The sequence below is a fragment of the Schistosoma haematobium genome, chromosome 1, assembly GCF_000699445.3.
Source record: "Schistosoma haematobium chromosome 1, whole genome shotgun sequence".
Lineage (NCBI taxonomy): Eukaryota > Metazoa > Platyhelminthes > Trematoda > Strigeidida > Schistosomatidae > Schistosoma > Schistosoma haematobium.
The window spans coordinates 74584345-74607884 of NC_067196.1; the positions used below are offsets into that span (position 1 = coordinate 74584345).

The 23540-nt window shown below is 36.8% G+C and overlaps 1 protein-coding gene across 1 annotated transcript in view; it reads right to left on the bottom strand.

Annotated features, from left to right (window-relative positions):
• Positions 1 to 16608, bottom strand: part of GPATCH1 (G patch domain-containing protein 1) — a 30771-nt gene extending 14163 nt beyond the window's left edge. Inside the window, exons 1-10 of the mRNA XM_051209670.1 lie at positions 16518 to 16608; positions 12432 to 12545; positions 12233 to 12394; positions 10416 to 10513; positions 8078 to 8232; positions 6118 to 6281; positions 5093 to 5335; positions 4103 to 4357; positions 3062 to 3304; positions 160 to 414 (exon numbers count right to left, since the gene is read on the bottom strand). Of these exons, the coding sequence (XP_051075129.1) occupies positions 160 to 414; positions 3062 to 3304; positions 4103 to 4357; positions 5093 to 5335; positions 6118 to 6281; positions 8078 to 8232; positions 10416 to 10513; positions 12233 to 12394; positions 12432 to 12504 (1648 nt within the window). The 5' untranslated portion in view covers positions 12505 to 12545; positions 16518 to 16608. The remainder of the gene's footprint in view (positions 1 to 159; positions 415 to 3061; positions 3305 to 4102; positions 4358 to 5092; positions 5336 to 6117; positions 6282 to 8077; positions 8233 to 10415; positions 10514 to 12232; positions 12395 to 12431; positions 12546 to 16517) is intronic.
• Positions 16609 to 23540: the final 6932 nt, after the last annotated feature.

Genomic DNA, 23540 nt, shown 5'->3' on the forward strand with positions numbered 1-23540 from the left:
ATAAAGCCCATGATTTTCCAACTAAGAAAGATACCGTATTGAAGAAAAGCTATCAGTTTATCACAAATATCAGGATTCCTAATCTGAAAAATAAGTTTAACAAGTATCATACTTAGTCCTCAATAAAAAATATATACACATATATATTTAAAAACATACGGGCAAATCCTCGACGAACAAGTACTTGGTAAGCCTCAAACCGTGCTTGTTTATTACTATCCGTTTTAAAAATCTTCAACAAACCAGCAGTTGGATTAGAAGTAGTAAAAGCAGCCAGTTTATTTGAATTTTCAGATTGATTTAATTGTTGTTCAGCTGGAGAAGTCTTTGACACTAGGGCTGGAACAGGAAGGCCCGCTGCCGCAGCCTTCAGACGAAGTTGTTGGATAGGATCTAACTTTTCATAAACTGAATCTAAAATTAAATTAAATAAAGCCAGTTGACAACAATCTGAGTGGCTTTACCGTTAGTATTTTCAATAAAATTGACTCTCTACTCTAATTTTTTTAAGAACAAAATGAGATGATCAGAAATGAGAATGCATACACATACAGGATAAATGAACGAAAAAGTTATATGAATATAAGAGACAACTTAGATTAAAAGAATAAAACATTTATAATGGTTTAATACAACAAGTTACCATAGATTATGAATGATGATAGGAAAGTATGTGTATAAAATATTTAAAATGATTCAACTGTTGTAATGACATTCAGTTTTGCCGTATTTTGTAAACTTTAGAAGATTTTTCTTCACTTTGTCCTCAGATATCATTATTACAATTGATATTATTTACATAAATCACATTAAATTCGTTTACGTTACATTTTATACAATTATTTGATTACAACGAATTACATATATCTATTTTTTACCAAGTAAATAATATTCATTCTTTTTGTTTGAATAGATTTTATAACATCTACATTCACCAATTCTTTTTCTGATGTAATGTTTTGTTCCAAATATCTACTGCCATTAACTTTAGTATCCTAAACGCAAAACATGATAAATTCTTACAGATATACTATTTATATGTTCGTTTATTAAATCAAGTTAGAAAAAGTATCTGGAATGGATAGTGATTCTTTTCACGTATTATCGTCTACTTCAGTTACTAATAGGAGGGTCCGAATAGTCGAAGAACTAACTATGCAGAGCACTTAGTTTTACAGCAACTCTTCTCCAATCAATTTCGATTATGAATACGTTTTGCTAAGCCCTTTTATAAACTCACTTAACAGATAATGTTATTCGGACAGTAACAATTAGCATATTTCTTTGTATTATTATAATCATTATCATGGATGTATAAACGTGTACGCTTGATCACAAGACAGTCTACGCAAATATATCTCGCTAGCTAAAATGTTAATCCCCATGTATATATGTACTCAAATCCCATTATTAGACTTTGCTTTGCCCTTATGAAATTTGACTATAAATTCGCTTCTGGAATCGCTCACGAACACATTCACCTCTTTGCCTCAAATTCGCTAAATGTGCTTGTAGTTTTGTGATCTGTGCTATCCGCTAATAAACTGTAGTTGCCGCTTCTTATTGCCTTCTGATGTCAAGCATCGATGACTTTTATATAATAGCGGTTATCAAGGTGATTGATTAACAAAGCTGAACCACTACTACAGTTTTCAACTAATAGATTATGAAACAGAACCCCACATGAGATACTTCAATATATATAGCTGAATAGTGTTATTTACGAACACTTCATAAATGTGGCTCAAAGATAGGAATACCAACACGCATTTATATAGTACTTGATTGACAGAAAAAAATAAGTAGGTGGTGGTCTTCGTCAAATAAACCAATTCACTCACAATCAGCTTGCCCACACTTGTATTATTCACTTGTTATATGGTCGTAAAACAGCAGATGTCTCCTATTCTTAAAACACAATCCAAATTTTGTTCTTCAAGTTGACTACAACAGTATGGTGAACAATAAAATTAGAACACTTAATAAAGATGACTGTTAGCTGATATAATAATGTTAACAGAGGAAACGTGATCGAAAGTATCTCAATAATCGAATTTTTATTATTTTAGTCCAAAAATAGCCAATAAAATTTTCCAGATAAATCAATGAATTATCAGCAATACGCATCATAACTAAAATTTAATATAATTTTAAAAACATGACAAAATAATCCATGAATTCCTGTTTTTATATTAATAATTTTACCGGTAAAATATGAGTTACTTATGAGTAGTATAAAATACCAAAGAAACTTCCATCAACTATTTGTTTTGAATACATCCTAGACATGCCTTAATAAACCACTCAAATACATTTGATTACATTTGAATCACGTAGAGTACATGACAAAATATCTGGTATCGAAAATAGAGAATTCGTAGATTGAATCGCCATAACGGATAGGCAATCAGTAACAAAATAAAGTAAAGAAGTTCAGTGCATCCATTTACGGAGAAAAAAATCTCAAACGACAAATAGAAATATGAAATTTTCTGAGTAATTAGCACTTAACTATATGACCCAAACCACAAGAAAGAAACCTGTTTTACACTGATCAGTTATCATAAAAATCGTGTAGAACAATGAAATACTTTTATCTATCTCAAGTTAACGTCGTCAATAATAGTTAGAGGCGGTCAAATTCTTGAAATCCATTTGTAACACTTATTTTTTTCGTACTTTATCTAGTACAATTTTGAATCCCTGTTCGCTTATAGTTCGCCAAAGTCCTAATATTGATTAGGCAACTAATTATTCTGTCTAGATTTATTTATAATGCTTTCTGAAATCGTGCGCCTTCTCGACAAACAGCCAAAGTTTTACGATTACATGAGAAATACAACTTTCACCCTGTTTCCGAACCCACTGAAAAGATTTCCCTTCCTTCAAATAGTGACAAAATTGTATTACATAATTTCCTATGGAGAGAAACCAAAGTATTGGTTGGAATATGAAAGTTGGCATCGTATTCCCTAACAATATGAGCAATAAATAAAATAAACTTTACGAATTCTACAAAAACATAATTTGATGCATATACGATCATCACACCGAAACCTACCTTCTTGGAGTAAACGGGCTCGTGAAATAGCATCATGTTTGACATGAGGGTGATTGAATGAATTTGATTTGATACTTTGTTTATTATCACAAGTTAATATACACCGTGGATTAAAGACCGGAATGTAGCCTGGAGGTAAAGTCACCTGAATTGGATGAGTTTTGAATTCATTTTGTTTTGTTGATTCACTGCAAAATCCAGGCAAAGTATCTGAGGGTGATTTGTTCAATTTTTGAGATGAACCTGACGATTCAAATATGACATCAAGTTTGATTAACTGATTGTATTATTTCAAAAATTGGTACATGTATAAAAAAGTCGGCGAGACTAATTTATGAACGAACCAATCAGGTATAAGCCAACAGGTCTCGGACTTTGGTGTGAAACTCGCTCATCCATTTGGTTAAATAGAGTCTTGGTGTTATAGCTAATGTCTATTCGTGATGAAAACCCTAAATCCAATTCCTAACCTTAAACATCAACTGTAAATCCTAATTCGAATTCCTCACATTAATTTATAACCCTCATTTGGTCCTAGTTATCAAGTGGACACTGCCAAGGTCAGTCTAGCGTCGCTCAAAGGTCGTCCATAAATTATAGTCTCACCAAAAAGTCTACTTACTTGTGCTATATCAAGTCATTAGTAAGTGGATAGATATTGAAGTAACATATAAAGCTATGAGTATATGATAGTCGTTGATAATTTCTACAGATAAATGATAGATACAGTCGCATACACAGTGTATGACACCTACAGTTCACATTACTAACTATCGTACTTCATATGTGGACTGTAGGCGATATTAATATCAAATAGTGGACTTAAAACGAAAAAAATATTCTACTACCATTTAATGAGACTAATAGACACCGTCTGATATTACTCATAAGTAGTCCAAATATTTAGTTGCAAACAGCAGATTGCTCATTGAATTTAAGTGATTTCTGTGGTTGACATAACCACTAAATAATTCCATTGAGTTCGGATATAAGATGGATTGCTTGAACCCTCAACTGACAAGTACAGTATTAAATACTTACGATGTTGTGAAGGAGCAGTCCACCCATCAATAATTTTAGTACGTTCAGTAGAACTAGAATTAACTTGTGATTTCTTCTTCATAGTAGATGACAAACGTCCAAGTCTAGCAGCCTCAATTTCAGCCTGTTCTTCATCTTCATCTTCGTCATCGTTTGATTCACCATCCCCTATTTCCCAATCATATTCTGCTAAACGATCTTGTTCGTACACATCAGCATCTTCTTCCTCTAAAGCACCTACACCGAAAGCATGACCTAGAGAAGAGTATAAAAAACATATGATCAGGTGTATGTAATAAGTGTCCGGACACTACCTGAGAATAGTTAACTCATTGATTATTTTTATTATTTTCGATGAAGTTATCATTTGCAAGTTAAAACAATTGATGATATGAAAAAATGGTGGATCAGTTTGAACTGTCAAACTAATTGACACTACGAAGAAACCACTAGATGACAAGAACAATTAGGATAAAGTAAGACGTATTCCTTGACCTTAAACTGTGTAACTTTATGTTGATGGTTGATCCATTCCCTCTAACCAAGGTTGGACCTATTTGCGCAACTGACATCAACTTTAAACAGTATTTAAACACTAACTACTGATAATATGATTTCAATGAGGAAGACTAGATTTACCGCATTCACTAAAAATGACAAGCAATATCTTCATAGATCATCACAACGCCATCTAATCATCATGGGTTTTTTTTCTTTATTCTGCATTCACAATACCAAACGAAGATCGATAAGTGAATAAGAAATAAGTATGAACTACATATGCTTCGGGCACATCGGTCAATATCGATTCAGGATTTTAATTGCTTTTACCTTTTTTCCTTAATTATTACTCCTGTAACTAAACAAATGACATCAGCTAATAACCTACTTCACGACAAAGAAAACAGCTCAATGTAATTATGTCTTATATAAGATCGACTATTTATATTATGCACAAAAAATATGTACATTACACCACATTTTACCTACCGGTTATGCCATGACGCTTCAATCCACTTTTAAGATCAAATTCATTTTCGTTACGAATTTTCTGTTGTCTGTGTAACAGTGCACTGACAGACTCTTCTGGGTGTCTGTTTGACCAAATATCCTCAGCATCATTTGAGTTAAGCTTACGCCGACCCATAGCGACTTCTGGATCCAACGGTGAATACCCCAAACCAAATGTATTAGTTTTAGCCACAAAATTAATTTGAGCGAACATTGTAGGACCTTATACGCAAAAAACAACAGTGATTATTTTCATATTTTATATAATTACGGTTGAATGTACAGACTAGTGTTCAGTGATACAACATTGTTCAATTATATTTGAAACTTCCTTCGGACTACAAATCCAAGAGGGCTACCAACATAACCATTGACCACCCCATTCATCATTAGTGTGAATTTGTCACAGACGACACAATGGCTTTACAACTACAATGATATGATCTTTCAATCGCTGAATGGTCATACTATAAAGATATCTGGGTGCAAAAAGTAAGAAGTGACGAAACTAGATTCTCCACTTGTTGATATCTATCAGCAATGAGTCTATGACTTCAAGACAGCTGAGAATCTTCCTAGAATTCAAATTTGCACCATCCAGTAATACAGTCATAGCGCCTACGATTAAATGCCTACAGTTACATTCAATATCCTACCCTGTAAATCAGAACCGATAAACTATTAAATTTCACAAAGAAGACATCTAAATTTTGTAAAACGATATTCTTTACTTTTTTGGAATTTAGTAATCTCTGGAGAGTAAGAGATCAGCCCTAACCCAGAATGATACAACTGAGGCATTCGAATTGTAAAGAACTTAAATTTTGTCAGAAGTTCAAGCAAATCTAAATAATAGCAGTTCACGTGTGTTCTGAACATTGAAATAACTAACTCCATACATTTAACATGATGAGAATAATTTATTCCTAGCTCCATATATCACAACTTAACTGATACTGGTTAAAACCACAAAATAAGAGTCCTACAAATATGTTATATCGTACTTGAATCTTTCTCTCCACCAAAACACTCATCAGTGCCTGTAATAGATTCCGTATCGTCTGGAAATTTTCTCTGATCCGTATTTTCTACAGTATCATCATTCAGGGGAGTTGAATGAGCATTTTTCCACCCAAGACGTCGTAATAACCTCTCAGCTAGTGTACCTCTGTAGTTAAATAAATGCACAAAACAATGTTGTTAACTAGACTACGTTGAGATTTTTTAAGAATGTTAATATCGCTTTAATAATTAGACATAACATATAAAAGCAGAATAGTTTATTAATAAATCAACTATAAGATCAACAGTGTTTTCGTCGGAATTCAATTAGGGTGGGAAATATGCTTTCTATGATAACAGATAGGACGAAAACTTTGAGGAATCCCGTATGAAGTAACACCCTTTGTACCACATTATTAGTGTTTGGGAGAAAAAATAAACATAAAGCAAAGGATGTCAAATTCAATGAGGAAGACATGAATGAAAAAGCAATAAGTACGGAGTAGAACAAGACAATGGGTAGAAGGATCGCCTGTTGAGAGGAATCACAAAGAGTTTATATAATACATATACCTAGCCCTTGATCAGCCATTTATATCTTGGGGTGAGTTCTGAAATCCAAAATGTCTTCTCGCCTGGTCATTAAGTATCCGACCTACGCCGAGCTTCGATTTACTGAAACTCTTTTCTCCGTCTGACGACGAACAATCTTCACGCCACATACTACTTACAAACAATCCTGCGAGTACTGTCCACCACAACGGGAATATATGTATTCAAGTTATAACGGTTGATTATAAGCCATAGTTCAAAGTTTTTAAATGGTAATGTAAATCACACTGAAAAATTCAACCACGGAAACCGGGTGTTCTTGCAAATGTTGAGAGCACTAGTTTATGGCATCATGGACTATCGTTTAGCTTCATGTCAACTGACTACAATGCCAGGCAACACAGCTTTTCAGAAAGATTGTAGCTGGGCATGTGCGATACCATTACCAACCATCAGAACCTTATCAATTGGTTAACCCATTTCTACACCTAATACTAATATTACACAATATGTTAGTGGTTATTTCAAGAGACTGACGACTGTATACTCAATATATATACGTTTAGCATCCGAGAACCACATTTCTCACCCGGATCTTGCAGGCTGCTTCAAAGTATCCTCATCTTTTAGTAACCTCTGTGAAACCAAACCAGCTTTTAGTATCCACGTTGAGATCTCGTTAGTTTTCAGATCATAAGAGTTTATGAGATCCTCAATATAAGTAAAGCAGTTGATACATACATTCATTTTACTCTTTCTTATTACATTAAACACTCATGTTGACAAGACCCAAGATAATACTTCATAGTTGGGGTAATAAATAAATCTATAATATTCAGAAAACTCAGAATTCTTTCCGTGTTCATTCGATAGAACTATGTCTTTTGTGTACTACTAGCTGATAAGTGTCTAAGGCAGACTAACATTTCAGAAGTTAAGAAAATAGTTTTATTTCTGGTATCACATGAAAACGTTGAGTGAAAATGAGGAAAATGGATACCTTCGATTCATACTACTCCAAATCCAACAGAAAGTGCTCGAGTAGGATTATGTGTTTTGACACGTATAATGACAGATACTTCCACAAGACTTGTCAATCAAATGAGGCAAATGTTGCCTTAGGGATGAAGAATGAAAGTTCTTCTAGAATCTGAAATACACAGATTTGATTGACACATCCATAATAAAAACATAAATCTGTCTAACCTTTTTGATCTCATGTTTCTCTACCTCCAGTTAAGAATTAAATGATGATAATGATTTCGAATAACTATCAATTTCTACCTAGGATCACCGCTTTTTCATGGATTATAGTAAATATTATTCTGAAAATTAATTTCCAACTAATTTTCGTACAACTGAACAATATAGAAGGTTAAGACATTGAAACATGGAAAAGAGTAATCTCACCTGGTAGCTACAATTAATCCTTTCAAAAGTGAACCAGCTTGTGGAATCATAGACTGATCACCTAATGCTAGTTGCAATGTATCACGTACATGAGTGTCATCAAATTCATGAGTCGGTCGAATACGCCTTGGAGCAATACCGAATTCTCCGAAATCCTAAGAGGTGATTACAAAAAAATATTCACATTATTAGATAACATGATAACTTAATACAGTATTATCCATCCATATAATATTCGTTTCTCATAAGCAATGTGTTTCATAAATTGCTTGATTACTGAGTGGTATTAATCGATTAGATATGTGTGCCTAGAAACAGGTACTGATTGTGCCTAGATGCTCTATCAATTTTTACATGCTTGCGGAGGGTCAAGAATACATATTAACAAGATACCCTGCTCTACAATATGAATAAAAGAGGTTGTTGTTAATGACAAGAGATATCTGATAACTGACTCGTGATACCACGAAGGAAGTGGCAAAACGTAAGTTGAAATTCACTTGTTGTTGTTTTACTTGTATCTTCTCATTGTTACTTAGGACTGTAATTGATCAGTTTTATGTTGGCATATGTGCATCCTGTGCGGATTGTCTCGATATAGCCTTAAGTCACAAGCTTTTTAAGCAAAGATGGATAGTGGCTAGCAGTGGAATCCAGGACGCGCGTTTCGTCCTATTTGGGATTCGTCAACGCTTAACCCGCAAACCACCGAGCTGGCAACCAGTGATGTCAATGTGACATGGAGAGTCAATCAAAAGCGGTCTAATGAGAAGGTCAATCGATGGCAATCAGAAGTGACCCAAAGGACAAATGCATTTTATTAGCTAAGGAACGGATCAATTTCCTAAGGATAAGAGTGGTATATACACGAATGATTATTTATACATTTTATTCGGCAGTCCAATAAACCTTTTTCACTCAAGTAGTCAGCTACGGAGGAAGGGTTAGCGCGTAGCACACTGTGTAGCAGTATTAGATTTCGGACATCGCCCGTCACAGCAGTCTCTGGCGAAGTTATTTTTTTCAAACCCATGCAAAAATAAACAAAATTCTAGAATGCAGATTTCATTAGATCAGCTTATATCTATATTGTAGCAACAGCAAACAAAATTTCAAGCATCACAATTGAAAGTGATCGAAATGATGGCACAAAATTTGTCAATTCATAAAATTTCAGTACAGGTTTCCGAACTAATGACTCAGACCCCAACGACTTGAACAATGGCGATGATGAATAGGCTTTTCGAGCAGTTTTATTTTTCGGAAACACTAGTTACAGACAATGGACCTCAGTTCGCATCGGAAATCTTTTCGAACTTCTTAAAGAAGGCAATCACACACACACTCGGTCACAGCCCTACCATCTCCAAACAAACGACCAAGCTGAGCGTTTTTTGGATACCTTCAAGAAAGCTCTCATCAACTCACAAGGGGGGGGGCACGACAGAGGTCATCCAGAATTTCCTGAGAACATACAGAATAACCACGTTTCCAACCTCACCCAACAGTATCTCCCCTGATGAGTCAATATTCGGAAGGATGATTCGAACTTCATCTGATAGCATATATCCACAAAGGAGAAGATAAGATTACAAACCAAAGGCGAAAACAATTGATCTTTGGTCTCCTAATGGGTTGCTAGTGTACGTAACTATCGACATTGGGTACCTACATAGGTAGCGGGTGTCATCGTAAAAAGAGTCGATGACGTGATGTACGAAATTGATGTTCCAGGTAAACGTCGGACGTGATATGTAAACCACTTCCGTAACAGACGATCAAATTCAGCTAAAGAACCTCCTAATTCGAACTTGCAACTATCTAATTGATACCACCAGTTTGGAGCATCAGGATCAGCGCGGACGAAGTGATGGCCAGACCCCAAGAAAACCGTCATCAAGACGACATTTGTTTCAACGCCTTCAGTAAAATCCAAGGAGCAAAACTTATTTTTCGGGAGGGAAAGGTGGTATGGAAAGCTAATCAGAAGTAGCCGAATTAGAAGGTCAACCAATGCCAATCAGAAGGACGAACGTATTTCCTCAGGGGCAGATTATATATATATATATATATTATGCTAGACAAGTCAGTAAACGTTATTAATCAGATACAGATAGTCCAAAAACTATTACGTAAATGTGGAACCCATCACAACAGAGATGCACTAATCTACTCTAAAGGCTCAGACATTTTCAATCAACCTCGACTTTCGAGAAATCCATATTTAACAGATTAAGTAGCTGCAGCAGAATGTTACTGCTAGAATTTTGTCCAAGTAGAGGGCCATATTAAATTGACTGAATAAAACCTATTGGACTCAGTACTAAATAAATCTTACTTCATCATCCATAAAATCCTCTGGATGTTGGGCAAACTTTTCATCTAAATCCCTCTGTCTATTTTTACGAGAGGAGTGGAAGCTTTTAGGTTTAAAACCTGAAAAAATAATCATCAAAAACCAGTCAAATCAGTGAATTAACAGGATTATATGATTGTGAATATAATAAATCTGAAAACAGATATATACAACATAAAAATTAAAGAGCATATTGCAATCTTTTTATTTCAGTTAGCCTTGAAAGTATTCATTTTTCTGAAAAATACATTAAACGACAGCTGTGGGTTAGACGCATAACATGAATTCATACTAAACAATCAATTCATTTTTCTTTCTTTAAATATACAAGTAGCGCTGAAAATCCTTCAGAGATCAATGATCACTATGAAATAATAATAACCACTGTTCAGGGTCAAGTTATTCACTTGGTGATCAAACCTGCCAGGAATACAATGTTCATATCAATCAAACGTCATATGTAACAATCGCCCAAAAATAGTAGGCGAGATTACAAAATAATCAAGACAGTGTTGCCATACAACTCCACCTGTAGTTTTTCTACGACTAATGCCGGTCCCAAGCCCACACAAAGGAGGAGGGTTGAGCATGGGGTCGGCAACCCCATACACCAACTTCCTTGATTATGAGAAAGCAATTGACAGTGCCAATAGGAGAAAATTATAGAAACTTCTTCGACACTATGAAGTGAGTAGCTGAAAAGATTGTCAACATCATACGAAATTCATACGACAAACTACACCATAAAGTCGTTCATGGAGGACAGTTGACAGATGCATTCCAAATGAGAACCGGTGTCAGACAAGGCTGCCCACTCCCGCCCTCTCTTCCTCCTGGTGGTCGATTATATTGTGAAAACCTCCATATCAGATTGGGAGCACGGAATAAAATGGGTAGGTTGGATGCAACTAGACGATTTGGATTTAACAGATTACCTGGCCCCTCTATTTCATACACATCAACAAATGCAGGTCAAGACAAGCAGTGTGGCAGCAGCAGAAAGCCTCAACATACACAAGGGAAAGAGAAAGATCCTCAAATACAACACAGAGAACACCAACGCAATCACATTTGATGAAGAAACTCTGGAACAGGTGGAATCCTTAATGTACCTAAGAAGCAACATCGATGAACAAGGAGGTTCGGATGCAGACGTAAAGGTAAGGATTGGCAAAGCAACGGAAGCATTCCTACAATTGAAGAACACATGGAACTCAAAACAACTTTCAACCAATATCAAAGTCAGAATCTTCAATACGAACATCAAGACAGTTCTACTGTACTCAGCTGGAACTTCGAGAACTACAACAACCATCATCAAAAAGGTACAAGTGTTTACAAACAATTGTCTAACTAAGGTACTCAATGCCTGTTGGCCGGACACCATCAGCAACAGCCCACTATAGAAGAGAACAAACCAGCTTCCAGCTTAGGAGGAAATTAGGAAAGGACTCTAGAAGTGGATAGCATACATATTGAGGAAAACATCAAACGGCATCACGAAGCGAGCGCTAACTTGGGATCCTGAAGGGAAACAGAAAAGAGGAAGGTCGAAGAACACACTGCATTGAGAATTGGAAGCAGACATGAGAAGTTTGAAGGGCAACTGGAAACAATTGGAAAGGATTGCCCAGGAGAGAGTTGAATGGCGAATGCTGGTGGGTGGCCTATGCTCCTCCACGAAGGGTAAGAGGCGTAAGTAAGTAAGTGTTGCCATACAACGCAAACTATGATTTCCGAAAATCGTATAGAAAAAAATCACTTAACAGTATACGAAAGCAAGTAACTTCTGGATTTACCCTCTTTAGACCCAACTGAATTGAAATATCCAGCAGAAAATCCTCCAGTGAATGCCCCGTGAAACCTCATAGGTCGACCCCTTTCATTCAGTACGCGGTTTTCATAGGCGGATGGAATAGCTTTACGTTTACCCAAAGCAAGGCCACGAAATCTGCTTTGCTCTAATAACAAATGACCTTTATTAAATCACAAACAAACCATCTTCATCATCACTAAAAGGATCGCCATACGCGACAAACGAATATTCTTCTGGATCAACTGGTGAGGACATTGTATGATAAACGCAATCCACTGAAGTTCAAATTCTCATACCTATAGATTGTGAGTAACAGTAACAGAATCAATAAAAAATACACCAAAAACGTGTGCTTTTACTCATTTAGTCCTTATTGTGTACAAAAATAAACCTCGATACTACTTTACTTACTGGTTTCCAGACTTCTTTAAACGAAATATAGTGTGCAGCTACAGAATGGCAGAAATAAATGTCATTAGATTGATGAGTGAATCGTGATTAAATCAAGCAGTTTATAAGGACTCGGCAATAGGTTTACACTGCTCTCCTGCTATGGCTTGAGTGGCCAATTACTAAGAGTAACATAGTTCCAGATAGAGTACATGATTGGGTATAAGTGGTATTTATTAATGAGCGTTGACTCAAAGCAGGAATTGCTAGAAACTTTGCAAGTTTATTTATTTATTTGAACACATAAATATTGGTACAAGGGGGCACCAGATATATATGCTTACCGCAGTTAAGCAACTTTGAGCCCGGTCAGTACTTACATGGGTGACCGACTGGGAATGCCGAGTGTCACCGGCTTTCTTTGGCGACCATACTACGTTGAAAACTTTGTAAGTACTCAGATAATTCACTTTATATTTACTGGGATGAAGGTTGTGCTCATATCCTCATTAAAAATGAAATAAAACCTATAATACGAACAAAAATTGAATGAGTATGGATTCATCCACACTCAGCAAACAGTTAGTTTAAGCCACAAGAATCAGTGCAGCAGCATCTACCGCACTGATAGATGCTCGAAAACACATTCCATCTGGATCTGAACATAACGAAGAGCGGATTCAGCTTAAGCGCAAGCTGACAAGAAGCCTACGCAATGATCGCGAACAGTGGTGGGTAGCGAAAGCAAGAGAGATGGAAAAGGCAGCGGCAATAGGTAATAGCAGACAATTGTTCAGACTTCTTAAGGAAACCGGAATTAGGAACCCGACCGTTAGCGAAACAGTCTCAGAGAAAGATGGACATATTATTCATTCTCAATCCAGGAGATTGGATCGATGGGCAGAACACTTTAGGGATCAGTTCAACTGGCCTTCAGCCACACTTCGATTTCCCACGATCTCCAGTCGACCTGAATGGCAAGTTAATGTAGGTCCTCCGACTCTTTACGAAGTTGAAAAAGCTATCGGACATATAAAGCGAGGGAGAGCAGCAGCCCCTGACAGGTTTACTCCTGAGATTTTTAAGGATGGTGGTCCAGTATCAGCAGCGAGATTGACTGAGGTGTTAGATAGAATTTGGGAACTAAACGTAATCCCATCTGACTCTGGTTTCAATCACTGATTGTGCCAGTCTATAAGAAAGGAAAAGTCCTCTTGTGACAAGCACAGAGGAATCAGTTTGACTAATATAGTGTCTAAAATATTAGCTTCAATAATACTTCGACGCCTAACTAAAGCACGTGAAAAGCAGACTAGAGAAAATCAGGCTGGTTTACGACCTGGACGTGGTTGTATAGACCACATATTCACACTACGTCCGGTCACAGAACATAGACACACATTCAGACGCCCCACAATAGTAGTATATCTCTACCTTAAGGCGGCATTTGATTCTGTTGATCGTGAGGTTCTGTAGCAGTGTTTGTCACTGAAAGGAATACCAAAGAAGTACATTAACTTTGTGAAGGCTCTTTACTCGAACACAACTGGTAGAGTGAGAGCTTATGGCGAACTGTCATCAGAATTGATTACCTCAGGTGGTGTTCGTCAGGGCTGTCCACTCTCTCCATTCTTGTTTAACTTTTTCGTTGACGTGCTTTTAGAGATAATAATTTCCTCATCTAAATTTCCAGGGGTTGAACTTCTACCGGGAGATTCACTTGTTGACTTAGAATATGCTGATGACATAGTTTTATTTGGTGAAGACGCTGACAAAATGCAGAGTCTTCTGACCACTCTAAGCAACAACGCAGGCATGTTCGGCATGCGATTCTCCCCATCGAAATGCAAAATGTTGCTTCAGAATTGGGTTGCATCGACACTCGAACTACTGATAGGGAGTGAAATAGTTGAGTGTGTCGACCTCTTTAATTATCTTGGAAGTCTCATAAGCTCTTGTGGTCAGATGTGCAACTAAATCTCAGCACGGATACAGAAGGCTCGACTAGCTTTTGTCAACTTGCGTCATTTATGGAGTAGGCGAGATATCCGTCTATCAACCAAAGGACGAGGTTACTGTGCAGCAGTTCGTTCCGTCTTTATGACAATGAAACATGGTCGGTACGAGTAGAGGATATTCGTAGGTTACTAGTATTTGGTCATAGGTGTCTTCGAAATATTGCTCGTATATCCTGGGACCATCGAGTAAGTAATGCAGTTGTTATGAATCGGGTACTAGGTATGGATGGCAAATCAATTGATTAAGCGGTGAAAATTCATCAGTTGGAATGACTGGGACACGTGTTACGTATGCCCAACCACTGACTGCCCCGATGTGTGATGTTTTATGGTGTAGGATTAGGTTGGAAGAAAGCTAGGGGCGGCCAGACCAAAACATGGCACAAGTCCATGAAGTCACTGACAAGTGGACTGAGCCATGTTGATAGGTGTAGACTACCTGATTGGGGACCGCGAGATGATAACAACCGATAGTTATAGACGTTGAATGACATGGTTGAAAGTTGTTTGCAATGGTGCAGGTGCATCCACTCTTTGTGTTCTCCCAAATTCTAATCTTCTGAATTCTTCATGTCCCCTTCTTTTTTCTCTTTCCAAATTTATTTCACCAGAATATACTCCGCGAAAAGCATCTTCAAACTCTAATCTTTCTGATTAGTGTTTATGCTGTTACTACCTCTACCACTATTGGATTTGAGTCGACAATTGTATCTGTGTGGTAATTTTGTATGGCGACTCGAACTGATGTACGCACATACGAAGTTCTACGTTGTTACTGACTGACTGAGTATGAGGAGTGTGGTAAAAATTGTGATATTGTTTATAGTTCATTATAGGTATCTTCATATGATCAAACTATTTCGTTAAACGTCATATAGCTCTGTTTCAGGTTGACTGTTTTCTAAAAGTCTACTCTATTTTTTAACTTCACATAATATTTAGATTAGTTTTCGTATACTCAAAGCGAAAGTGAATAATGTTACAGTTTAGTCTGATCCACTTGAAGAAATATTTTGAAGGAAATTAAAACAAATCGAACTAAAATTGTTCAATCACTTGAAAATGACTTGGTTGAAATTAAATCTATCTAAAACTAAATATTGCGATAGCCTAAGTTCTATAGTTATTGCCTATGTGGAAAAGAATTTACTGAATTGTAAAATTTCTAAAATAATAGGCAGAAAAATTGATAGATTTGTGCGGCGCAGACGTATTTCGCGCCTCCTTGTACCAATGTTTATGTTTAAATACATGACACTTAGAAAAAAGCTTCTGCCTTAGGACAGGATTTGGAATATTTATATATGTGCCATAAACCTTAAATCAAGTCATATTTAACGTTTAGGTCTAACTATAAATTTAAAACTTTACATCTGAACCTCGACACTGATACACACACAACAAAATTTTCCGAGCTCTAATTATTAATTTCAATCCAAACCATAATATCGAACCTAAATCCCAGATTTAGCACTGTAAGTGATATGTATCTATATGTACTAAGTTCTGGTCAGACGAAAAGACTGAGCCTTCAGGAGTAGCTCAAACTTGCCACTAAATTGAGATGTACAAGTGATTCTGTCACGTAAGCATTGAAGAGTTAAAAAAGGCTACTGGTGTCCAAGTCAATAGTGTCTTTGATGCAGAGGAAAAACGAAAAGCAGCGTAGGTTAAGCTGGAAGATAGAACAAGAGAAATAGAGCAAACGACTATATAAGGATATAGAATATTCTGTTCAGTGGACATCGAGTGTTAAAATTTATCAACAACGGACAGTGATGAAACAAAACTGATAATTGGGACTAGAAATTGACGACGTTAGGTTTCGAGCGCGCCACAACTGGTCAGGCTCAAGCTTACCATACTCTTGTCTCAGCGACCTTGAGCAGCTCAGCTAACCTTGAACGAGCCGAAAGCCCGCAGTTAGACAAACTGAAGACTCAATCGACAATAAGCAAACATCAAGAAACATGATGTAAAAAATCAAGCGAATTGCTGAAAACCTAATTAATGAACAAGACATTTCTCTCATTACACGCAAGATGGGAAATTCTGTCTTACATTCTAAGCTGATTTGGATTATCTTAAGCAAGTGACAAAACCGAGATCATGAAATGAAACACAGAGAACACCAACCAACCGAGTTTATGGAAAATCTCTGGAATGACTGAGAAACTTCATATACCTTGGCAACATCCTCGATGAAAAAGGAGAATCTGATGTAGATGCAAATGCAAGGACTGACAAAGCAAGGACAGCATACATTTAAAGAACAAAGCAAAATCAGTAACAAGACTTTCAAACTCAAAAAATAGGTAGGAAGAATACCCCAGGCATGAGTAATAAGGTATTGTGCTTAAAACAGAGTTAAGCATAGTGGTACTAGGGTAGCGATGAACGGAAAATTAACACATAACCTTTGAACCATGCAATTGAATTTTACGTTTATCGGAACACTAAAATCAAAAGTTATATCCATTCACCACCGCGCCACCGTAAAATACCAAGCATAATATAATATATCGCTTATGAAATAACATTGTCAATACAACCATAATATAAGTGGGTATACTTGACACATCAACAACAGCAGCCGTAACATAAACCAGACTAAACAGAACTCTGGTTAAAACTCCATCAATTGTGGCATACAGAGATGATCAACTGGAGCAGGTCCTGTCACTGGAGCAAGATCTTGACCTGTAGGAAGTATTATTTCAACCATCTTCGGTTGTTTTTAAGTCATGACTTACTGTTGCCTGTGGGTCTATGTGTTCCTGCATGCATGGAAGTGATGTATTGATGATAGAATACTGGCAACTATTGCCATGTATATTAGCACAATCTTTTTAGAGTTAAGTTCCTAGACCCAAGAAGAAGTTCCCATAGTGTTCTCCTATACACACTGTCAAATACTTTCTCATAATCAAAGAAGTAGGTGTATAGTGACGAGTTCCGTAAAACTGATTGTTTAGCGGTGATCTGTAGTGTCGCGCTTTGGTCTGTGCACGACCGACGGAATCTGATCTGTTGATCTCAAAGTTGAGCGTCTACTGAATCTTTCATACGATTCCACAACACTGTTGAAAACCTTTCCTGGTACAAATAGTACTGTGATTCCTCTGTAGTTCTCACATTCGCTCAGATCTCCTTTCTTTAGTATCTTCATGAGGTGTCCTTGTTTCCGGTCCATCGGCACTTGTTTTTACTCTCAAATCTTCCTAAACAGAGTTTGAAACATGTTTACAGTCACTTCTATGTCTGAATTTAGTGCTTTAGCTGGTATATCGTCAGGTTGTGCTGCTTTCCCACTCTTGACTTTTTTTATGGCCATCCCGATTGCTTTGATCGTTGGTGGAGTGACAGCTATAGGAAAGTCTGTGTGTGCTGCTTCGATATCCGGTGGACTCAATGGAGCTGGTCTACCCATGAGTTCCTCGAAGTGTTCCGCCCATCTGTCCCTCTGTTCTCGAATTTCAGTGATTGTCTTGCTATCTTTATCCTTGACCGGTCTCTATGGTTTATTATATTTCCCCGTCAGTTTCTTCGTCGCGCTTTGCTATGATCGACTGCAACCTCTCATGGAACTGATCTTTACCGTTGTTGTTGGTGGTGGGTACATAACATTAGATAACATTCATTGTAATTCCCTTCTTATTTGTTTAGATTGATTCTTCAATCATCCTGGATCCATGAGATTCGCATCCTATAATTGAATTTCGTGCTTCTTTGGACAGCATCATAGCAACTCCTTGAGTGTGTGGATCATTTTTCCTTCGTGAACGGAGTACATCAGCAACTATACTGCATCTAGCTTTTGCTATCCACCGGGTTTTGCTGATTCCGAGAGCCACCAAGATGTATCTACTTAGTTCCGTTGACATTTGACTGATCATTCCACTCATTCACATAGTCTAGACGTTCCATGCACATAAAAAAGTTTTACTCTGGTTGTTAGAAATAAAATCCACCTCGTGACAACACATTGTACTCACCATTGTATATGCTATACTTTAAACTGTATTTGGATACTATAGCTCATTTAATTTCTGAAATTGCCTATCCGATGCGGTGAGTCTGTGATAGTTTTCTGTCAGTATTTTTATCCAAAAAGCTGTTTCACATATTTGGTCATGAAGCACCATAGCAATCTTACATGGTAATAAACTTTCAAACTACTTATATCTGCACCCCCAGTTTTAACCAATACAGGCCTTCAGTTCATATATGTACCACATGCCGTACCCACTTTGATTTTTTGATGCTAATTGTTGAGTTCTAAATGAGGCTATCTTTCCGTGTAATATATATGTTAAATTTTACACAATGTGCACCTTTATGTTCTATATTGCCGCCACACATGTACTGACATACATACTACATCTCTAGTACGATCTTCCTGCCATTCCCCCCTCTCGTTTTTGATAACTCTAATAATCCTGACGTTACATTCACTCTTGTTTTAAACATAGGCTTTGATTTCCTGACTATCTTCAGCCTTCGACATCGATTTTTTCACCCATTTCTATTTCCAATATTTTGTTCAATCCATTTGCTATTTAACACTTTCTTATCATGCCACAGAAGAAAACGAAGGGCCCTGTTTCTGGGCGTCCAGCCAAACGTAGGAAAACGAGACAATCTAGCACTACTACCGGCATGAGTAGATAAAGACAAGGTTTAATTTGATACCTCTGATCCATGGGGGTTCTAATCTGAGTTATCGACATTTTGTTGATAGTCTTTGCTGACAGAATACTCCAAATCAGCCTTAGTGAACTTTCTTTGAACACCTTCAATTCTAGTCAGGTCAATATACCTGCAATTACTGAAAAATTAAAATACCATATTCAAGAATGGATAAAATACATTTTGTAAGATCCAAACTACGGTTTGGACTGCTGAATAGCCTTCCAGGTACGTTAGACACGCGCCCTTTCCCGTCGAAATCAAAACAAGTAATCGGGTAAAAAGCGGTTCTATAATTCATCATAAATTTAAATGTAAATCGTTACCTAAACAAATATTACCACCCGGCTATTCAACCAATAATTGTTCAATCAATAAAATCTAAATTACAATAAATAAAGTAGTTGATGAGAGATAAGGGAAAATTACCAGTCACAGCAAATGAACATTATCCTATCCTGACTAGATAGAACACACAAAAGAAGGAGCAAATCAATATGGCTACCGCCAAGAACAAGTGTCAAGTAAAACAACACAGATGCAGTTCGGGAAGAAACACAAACTTAGTGAATGCATAAGAAAAACAAAAACTATAATAAAAAAATACAAGTATTAACAATTCAAATGTAATCACAAGACAACAATGTACAACTAAGGGGATCAATAGGAACAAAGTGCAAGTTTATACATGGAGGGATTTTCACAAACACACAAAACATTCAAAATGGATCTTACACATTTTTTGTGTAATAATAATCCTGGTTCGATACTTTCGAAGTTTATCATTATGAATCCAACGAGCTTTCCAACTTTGGATACTTGAGATGCAATGTGTTTGAAAAATTTCAAACTGTTACCATACCTCAAACCCAAGTTACGAACAGTGTTGGGATTTATATTAATTTGAGATCCATGCTATCAAGAACCGTGGAAACATTCATCCACAAACAGCTATTAACATTTTTACTTTTGGCTGGTCTGATTATCCCATCCCAACACAGGTTTATGACTAAACGCTCATGCTTCACATCACACCTGGAGTCTTGTGACCAAATTACCCAGACATGAGGTGTTGGTCAGCAAATGATAATTCTGTACTTCGATTTTAGTGGGGCTTTCGACACGGTAGGATACAGACTTCTTCTAAAACTCTCTTCATTAGGCACAGGGAATCCCCTTTTACACTTAAATTAACTTTTCAGACTCACTTTATCTTCACTATGCACATATGACTCATAAATATTGATATTTCATCATCCTTTTCACTTAATTCAGACTTTCATAGCATCACTCCAAACTATGACTGCACAAACATTTATTCTAGCGTCATAATGATGATATTAGCCTCATTAGTAAACATTTTCAAGGAGAAGCTTGACTTTCCGTGGAAAATAAGGTTCAAAGATAGAAGAGTCAATGGTTTCAGCACCGGATTTACATGTCGGCGCAAAACAAATTATAGAGAAGCAACGCCCGTTCACTGTTGACAATACAAGCAAAATACATAATAAGGTCGGTGATCGGCTTACAGTTACACCCAGAATATTAAAGGAAGAGAGTGAGACCTTCACATTTGTTGCCGGGTTGGACCGAAGGGATAAGAAGATAACTGGTGACAAAATTTCACAGCTTGTTAAAACGGACTTTGCCAACAGGTCATCCATTTCTCATTAATCAGGAACGAATGGCTAGATTTGAACACGGCTGAAGACACATTAGGCTCTTATTAAGCAGGCTACTTCTAGAAGCAGTAGCAGGAGTTAGAGTCCATCAACTTTATAGAATAGGACAAAAAGTGGATTCTAAAAGTATTCCGAAAACCCGCCTCTTAAAAGTTACCTTTGCTCCCACTGAAGGAGGAAATCTAATACTGGAAAATTCACACAAAGTGATTGGACTCGGAATGTATGTCCATGAGAATCTCATCCTCGTTGATCGTAGTAAGAGATGATCGGCGGAGTTAGAAACAAATAATCGCCACTGGAACGGTAATAACCTTAATCCTAAAGATTTTTAAGATTGCAAAATTTCGGGGAAAAACGATCCTTTGATAGTAAGTCATGGTTTTAAGACCACAGGCCATTGCTCAGAGGTTGCAGCTAAGGGGTTCAAAACCTTCCGGGCTTTAAGATGGATATTCACTAATTACTACCATGATAAAATTGTGGCACATTTTCCGACATTCATTGGGAGAGAAGCGTACAGCTTATTAAAAACTTTGGCATATCCAGAAAAACCTATCTCACTCCCTTATGCAACTCTTAAAGAACTATTATTAAGTCATGTAAAATGCACAAGTTTTGAATGCCGTGAAAGGGCGAAGTTTCATAAGATGGTTCGTCAAAATGACCAAAAGGGTCGGGAATTCATCCTTGAATTACAGAAACAAGCTGCCAAGTGTAATTTCGGTGATCAACTTCATGTGCAACTGAGAGATCGATTAATTGCAGGAATTAACATACCGAGTTTGGAAAGAGAGCTGTTAAAAATGCCAAACTGTTCCTTTCAAGATGCTAGAACTGCGTGTATTAACTACGAAGCAGTCAATGAACTTGATATCCAGTCGATGAAGATTTCTGATACTTTGCTTAGTCGTCGTGATGAACTAAAATCTCAGGGTCAATCAAACTTGCGTTCATTTAACAGTGATTCCTATTCTCGTGTAAATATGAAAGGTGTTTCAACGAGGAATTACAAAGCAAATCACAAAGGTGAGATGAAGTTTGGTAAGTGTTTAACGTGTGGAAAGTTTCATGCTCGCAATTCATGTGTATTTCGTAATGCTAAATGTTTTAAGTGTGGTAAGGTAGGACACATTCAGTCAGTATACAAAGCTACTGTCCATTTTGCTTCAAGCTGTACTAAATCTTGTAATTTAAATTTCGATAATTTGGATGTTTCTAGTGATCATTTATCTTTGTCTACTATTTCGAAAGGTAATGCTCATATTCAAAAACGACTATATACATCGCTTGGTTCATTTCATGACTTTATTCTGGACAAAGGCAGTATAGAGTCCATTATTTCATTCAAGAACTTGAAATCTTTAGATCCTAACGTTGTTGTACGACACACTGAAGTATCAATATTGGGGATTACTGGACACAGACTGCCCATACGAGGATGTTGTGAATTGCTAATCAGAGATGATAATTCTTCATACATACCTTGTGAATTTTTAGTTAGCGAAACAGGACTGTCAATTTTGGGTTTAAAGAATTTGAAAAGGCTTAAGATGGAGTTGTCCTTCCTAGTTTCTAAAGAAAATTCGGGTACTTTACTTAAAGATTTGATAGCTACGTGTGCTAAGTGCAGTGGAGGTATGAAAATTAAGCCTATAAAACTTCAAGTACAGGGTGATCCAGTCTTTCTTAAAAGACGAATAATTCCTTATGGTATTCGAGAAGCAGTACGTAAGACATTAAACGACTTGTGTGCGAAAGGCATAATTGAACCAATTCAGCCTTCAGCATGGGGTACTCCTATCGTTACGCCACTGAAGTCGGACGGCAAGACCCCTAGGATTTGTGGTGACTATAGATTCACTTTGAATTCCCGTTTGTTGAAGCAAACGTGCACGAAGGTAGAAGCTGAAGATATTCTAAATCGACTTCATGGTTCTAAAGTGTTCTCAAAAGTTGACCTAAAAGATGCTTATCTTCAAATTCCTTTAGATGAATCTTCATCTATTTTGACGACAATTAACACTCCTTTTGGTCTGTTCAAATACAATTTCCTTCCATTTGGTCCAAGTTGTTCTCCAGCCATATTTCAGGAAGTTATGAATAGAGTAGTTAGTGATCTTGAAGGTGTTGAAGTTTATCAAGATGATCTCATTGTTCATGGTTCTAATAAGGTAGTTCATGACCAGAGACTTATTGCTCTATAGTGTCGTTTAATTGAGAAGAATATTACAGTGAATCCAAATAAGTGTTCATTTTGTATATCTAGTTTTGAATGCCTTGGATACCTAGTTGATGGTAATGGTTTTAGACCAGATATGAAACGACTAGCTCCACTGACTAATGCAGCGTCTCCGAAAAATCTTACAGAATTACGTTTACTAGTGGGTGCTCTTCAATACTATTCCCGTTTTACTGCTAATTTTTCTTGTCGTGCAAATTGTTTATTTAATATTTTAACATCCAATTCATTTAAATGGAGTGAGGAACAAGAGTCATGCTTACGAAGTCT